Source organism: Octodon degus, unplaced genomic scaffold (genome assembly GCF_000260255.1).
Source record: "Octodon degus isolate 3935 unplaced genomic scaffold, OctDeg1.0 scaffold00109, whole genome shotgun sequence".
Taxonomy (NCBI): Eukaryota; Metazoa; Chordata; class Mammalia; order Rodentia; family Octodontidae; genus Octodon; species Octodon degus.
Window position 1 is genome coordinate 4509460 of NW_004524685.1, and position 6290 is coordinate 4515749.

Here is a 6290-nt window from a genome sequence, read left to right on the forward strand (position 1 = left end):
GACAAGCTCACTGTGCCTGACGACATGGCTGCAAACTGTATATACCTAAATATCCCCAGCAAAGGACATGTCTTGCTGCACCAAACCCCAGAAGAGTATCCAGAAAGTGCAAAGGTAAAAAAGAACTTCCCTCCCGGCCACTGCATCCGGATGGGCCCCCATGGGGATTAATTCTATGACAGAGGGACAAATGGCATCTACCTCTTCCTCTATACACATCATTAAAGCAGAAAGGACATTTAGGGTGCAAGGAAAGTTTATTTAACTCCATTTTATCCTTCATGTCATTAGTCACGAGTGCATTCACAGTAGTTGAGACAACCATACATGCAATTCAAAGCTTTTCAAATAAGTACTCCAACCACTCAAGTCTGTGCCGAGCTCTGATTAAATGTACCTTTCCATGTCGATACCCATGAGGCCTACAATCAGAGGGTCAGCTGGTCATTATTTTCTGACAAACCTGAGCTGCCCCTTAGCAGCTTCTAAGGCAGAGGAGTAGGAATGACCCGTCTGTGCTCGTTGTCAGAGCTGCAAAAAGGGAACTCCATATCCCAGGTGGTGAGAAGCTAGAGCAGGAAGAAACACAGCACAAGCACACTTGCAAACTCGTGAGCTGGTCCCACCAGGAGTCTGCCTTTGCTGTCCCTGGATCTGGAGTTTTTTCCTAGTCTAAGAAAATCTCCCTTGTCTGTCAAGGCACTGTGTCAGTGTCGTATGTATATTTTTAGTAATCTCGATCCTATCCTGTGAAGCAGATCGAACAGTGCTCAGCTATAGATCCTTCAAGTGCATATCTTCTAGGCACTTCTACTTTTTCACCCCTAAGGGACATTTATATGAAGCACTACAGAAGAGCCTTTACGCCCAGGAAATAGCTCAGTGGTGTAATCTCCTGCCTGGCAAGCTCAAGGTCCCAAATTCAATCTCCAATACCACAAAAAAAAAAAAAAAAAAGGGGTGGGGGACGACCAGGGAAATGGCTCAGTGGAATAAGTGCTTCTCCGGCAAGCACAGGGGCCTGAGTTTAATCTCCAGTTCCGCCAAAAAAAGAAAGAGAAAGGAAGGAAGGAAGGAAGGAAGGAAGGAAGGAAGGAAGAAAGAAAGAAAGAAAGAAAGAAAGAAAGAAAGAAAGAAAGAAGCCTTTAGTAACTATTGACTTCAGCTTTGAAAATATTAGGAATATTACAAACACTTATAAAATGTGCGATACTGTGTTTTTACTTGATTTACCTTCTTAATTTTATCTGCTAACCTTTTAGCAGATTAAAAAGGAAGGGTTGGGAAAATATGTGGATAATTTCTATTTGCCTGGCCAAAAGTGTGAACCAATAGAAAATGTGAAATTCCCGATCTCAGGCTAGGTCTTTTTTTTTTTAATTATTTATTTATTTTTATTTATTACATTTATTTATTGTGTGTGTGTGTGGCCAGCTCAGCCCACCAGGGGATGGGGCTGGCTGGCATGTGGTGCTGGGGGATCGAACCGCAGTCCCTGTGCTTTGCCAACCTTGTTTCAAGTAGGTGCTTTAGGGGCTGGAGAGATGGCTCAGTGGTCTAAAGCACCTACTTGAAACAAGCTTGGCAAAGCACAGGGACCACGGTTCGATCCCCAGCACCACATGCCAGCCAGCCCCGCCCCCTGGTGGGCTGAGCTGGCCACACACACACACACAATAAATAAGTGTAATAAATAAAAATAAATAAATAATCAAGTAGGTGCTTTAGACCACTGAGCCATCTCTCCAGCCCCTCAGGCCAGGTCTTAATAGTGGATCTCACTCTCAAAATGCATCTGGGCTGTTAGAGCGGGACCTGCGGCGCAGACTCGCCTGCCTGCCAGTCAGTACCTGCTTCCTCACTCAATTTGTGTCTATCAACAATATATCAGTGACATAATGATCCCCCATGATTACTGATAACACCTCTGTGGGCAGCTCATGACCGAGGGCTTCTCAGCTGCCAGGAGCTGTGCCAGCCAAGCCACAGGCTTTACCTTGCTTGGCCTTATCACAGCTCTGAGAGAAGTTTTATCACTTCAGCAGGACAGCGGGGTAAACAGGTGCAGAGGGACTGTCACTTAGCTGAAGTCATAGTTGTAAACTGACACCACTGGGTTTGGGGTCCAATTTCAGCTGGTTCCTGCACTCTTAATTAACCACTGGGTGGAATTTTAAGAAGCTTCCCCCGAAAAAGGCATGATTATGCTTTGTTTTGTTTTGTTTTGTTTTGTTTTGTTTTGTTTTGTTTTTTGCAGAACCAGAGATTGAACTCAGACCCTTGCACTTGCCAGGGAGGCGCTTATTCCTCTGAGCCATCTCCCCGGCCCTCATGACTATGTTTTCAAGTGATTTTTTTTTCTAATGTACTTCCTTTGATCACAGAAAAATCTATGGTCTGTTAATTTGAAGTTCTGAAGCACACTTTCTATTAGTGTTGGAAGATGCGGTAAAATTCACACCTATAACTTAAAAGCAGTGGGATCTGAGATAGTCACTTAAGTTGCACTTTGTCTAGGTTTTCCAGTGGTTTTAACACCTTAAAGCCTAATGGAGAGGGCTTTCGATTGTGGAGAAAGAGAAACGTTCAGACTGAACACATGGCCACTGACTTCATTTACCACTTGAGCCAGCAAAGACAGCAGCAGAGTGAAGGTGTTTTGTAGCGTTGACCACATTTCTGACACATCTTCAACTTTGAGGTTAAAGCATCGAGCTAGTGGTTAACCAGTTGCCACCAGCTCTCCGGGGAGTGGTGGGAGGGGGTGGGAGAGAGGTCACGTGTGTGTGTGTGTGTGTGTGTGTGTGTGTGTGTGTGTGTGTCGGGGTTAATTGAGTGAAAAGCTTAGGCGCGCAAATGGAATTAATTTTCTGCCCTTGGGGTTAGCGAACAAGGCAGAAACGTAATCCTCTCCCTCACCCTCTGTTCTCATTGTAGGTTTATGAGAAACTGAAAGACTATCTGCTGATCCCCGTTAGCATGTCTGAACTGGAAAAGGTGGATGGGTTGCTCACCTGTTCCTCAGTTTTTATTAACAAGAAGGGGGACTCGTGAGTGAGAGGCCCTTCCGTGTAGCCGGCAGGATGGCCCGGGCCAGGCTGAAGACTGTCCCCACTCCCTTTGTTTTTCTTGACAATCTACTGTGCCACTGTGCTACTAACTCTTGTTTACAAAAATTGAATTCTAAGTTTAATTGCTTTGTTTTATGCGCCCTCACCCCCGTACCCCTCTCAGTGGTACCTAAGCTGTGGATGTGCTAAGTGAATTGAGCAACCTAGAAAATATAGAACTAATGAGTCATTGAAATGTGATTAATAATAGTGTGGAAACATCATTTTAGTGTTCGCCTTATCTGTGCAAAAATCATTTAGTTGCAGTACGTTCCGATGAATACCTTTTTGATCAGTCAGATAAGCTAACTTTTTTCCTCTGTATCATGAATCATGTTTGGTGCCTGTGAAATTCCTGATCCAATGATTCTCCCCATTCTCTGTTTTCCCTTCTGAACTCTGAAAACCTTTTTTCCAAGTACTTTCTTTTGCCTTTCTATCACAGCCACCTTGACCTTGGGTGAAAGCAACCCAAGTCTTGCATTTTAGACACCTCCTTGCAGATCAACCCAGTCTGCCCGCAGTCTCCTCTCCCTCAAGGCAGACATCTTCTGTCCCCACCAGCCCTCCCTCCCCTGAGGGGACAAAACAGGGGCCTCAGAAGAACTGTGACCAAAGTCAGAGTGGCTGCTTGGGCAGTGTGAGCTACACAGAGGCGCGTCCTCACAGGGTTTGCCTGGGAGATCCAAATTCCAGAAGTCACGCACCACACCCGGGAAGGGAAATGCAGCCCCAGACAGTTGCTAAGGGCTCCAGCTCAAGAAGCATGGCAGCACCCAATGGGTGCAATGTCTTAGAAAGTCTCTAAGTCACATTCCATGGATCTTTACCTCGGCACTATTCATGTGGGAGCTGGAGGGGAAACTCAGTCTTTTCCTTTCAGCTTATTTCTGCTACCCTCTCCCTGACTCCCCCTTACCTGCTCTCACCGTCATTGCTTTCCAAAGAGACATCTAAAAATGATTACTGACCTGGTGAGAGCCGAGGGAGTAGCCCCACGTGGTCACGGAGTGTATTCAAACAATGACGAACATGGTGCCTAAAACAACTTCAGGCATTGGGTGATTCTGCTTGGGAATAATATCCATGCATGCTTACTGTGGAATGCAGTCGAAACTTCTTTCTTCTCTATCCTGTGCATTCCATAACTCTCCACTGACATGGCTGTCTTAAAAACAACAAAGCCACAATGATGGTAGAGATTGTTCTTCTACTTAAGAGTTGAAAGAACCAGCCTAGGGGTCTGGTGCTTTCCAAGGAATGATGACTGATCCAGGTGTATTATCCAGCCTCCTCGTCATCTCCACCTTTCCTGTGTTACCCAGTGGTTTGCGGTTAAAGATTTAAAATCAGGGAGACTAAGAAATATTATTTCAGTTCTCACTCTGACCACCCCCGTGTATGTATTAAAACCACCATTATGGTGGTGAACAAGAGAGAGTTCCCCTTAGTTGTTTTATACCCCCTTAGCAGGCGAAGGGGAGAAGGCACTGGGAAAATGAAGACACCTTTAACCACTATCTTTTTCATTTACTTGATGATTTTATGTCTGCAATTTGAAGAAATACCTTCTCTTTTTCTTCCTTATTATTCAAAATTTATATCACCTGCAAATACTTACCATCATACATCCTATGAATGAACCACATCTTGGTCTCACTATCATATTTTCAAACAGAGAGAATGAATGTTAGCCACGTGCTCAAGTTATTAAAGAAAAGTTGTTCTCAGTAATTAAGATTGCCTCTTTGGGTTAAATCTGGTCCTATGCTGGCAAAAAGCAGAAATCCTCCCTGGGAAGCTCACCAACTCAAAAACAACCACAAGAAAAACAATCCAATCAGCCACTCTAGGCTAACTGGCTTACGATTTTCAATAGCATTCCCTCTGTCATCACTACAATTAAAGAACTGTTCTCTATTATGTTTAGTTAAATACAAATGCATACATTTTTCTCTTTAATGGTCTGTTCTGCCAGAGGCAGTTTTGTGCTTTCCCTTTCCTCTGCTTCTTTCCCTTTCCTTCTCTTTTTTTTTTCATATTTTTTTTATTTTTTTCAAAGTTTTATTGATAAACAGATAGCAATGAGACAGTTTCAAATCAAATCAGAAGTACAGTTTTAACAAATAATACACTGCATATATTCTTCTTAGTTCCTTCTCTTTGTCTTGAGAAATCACATAGATACTCTGTGCCTCCTCTGCGTCTCATTCCGCACTGCTGAGTTACCTACCAGGTGGGCTTCTTTCGAGTCCCCACGTGACACGAAGATGTGAAGACCTAAAATATGTGCAGAAGAACAGCATCAATTTGATGTTCTTATCAGCATAATGCTTTCTTTGAAAAAGAAAGGTACCCATTACATAGATTCCTCTTTCGTCCATTGTGACTTGTAAGGATGGATAAACTAAAAGACAGTGTTTGGGGGCATTATAAAAAGCAAGAAATGATATTCAAGTGAGTAAAAGTTGAGTCAAAAATATTTGAGTATTACTCAGTTTACTAAAAAGACAATGTAGAGCAAATACATTATTTAGCATTATTTCTTTAGCTATGATGGATTGCTATGGAAACCAGTGGGAAAATCTGTCTAATGTGTATTGATTGCTCATGTAAGCTGCTGTAAACAGATTTCTATGGCCATTTCTTCATGTTTAAGGGGGAAAATAGTCTATAGATGAATAATATGACGTATGTAGAGTTGCATGTCAGTCTCCGTAATTATTGAACACGCTGCAAAGCTCAGATGATTTCAACACGGTGTTAGATTTGTGTATTTCACGTTCCTGCCCATCTTGGTCCAGCCAATGTATGGATCCACTCTGTGTGCCAAAACCAGTCATGCCTTTCACGGCCCATTAGTCCAGAGAAGTTCCGCACTGATTTTAGTCTCTTGCTGTCCCGATTCTACATGTATACGAATCACGATGGAATAAAGTGTGAGTTGTACTGTGATCTGTGGTGTGTGTCTCATTTTGTGACTGCATCTGTCATGGGGAAGGAAGTCACCATTTCTTTGCTATTAATCATAATATTTTCTCTCTTGAGCTCTAGGTAATAGAATTAACAATTCTGTACCTACAAACCAGCTGCCATCAAAGCAGCTGGTATTTGAAGTGATGCTTCACACTTTAGTCACTCACAAAATATGCAGATTATCCATACTGGGTCAGGAGAGCT

At 43.0% G+C, this 6290-nt stretch overlaps 1 protein-coding gene across 1 annotated transcript in view; it reads left to right on the forward strand.

Moving 5' to 3' along the window:
• The window catches only part of Ddah1 (dimethylarginine dimethylaminohydrolase 1), a 151591-nt gene extending 146463 nt beyond the window's left edge, over positions 1-5128 (forward strand). The window contains exons 6-7 of the mRNA XM_004639288.2: positions 7-114; positions 2938-5128. Of these exons, the coding sequence (XP_004639345.1) occupies positions 7-114; positions 2938-3054 (225 nt within the window). The 3' untranslated portion in view covers positions 3055-5128. The remainder of the gene's footprint in view (positions 1-6; positions 115-2937) is intronic.
• Positions 5129-6290: the final 1162 nt, after the last annotated feature.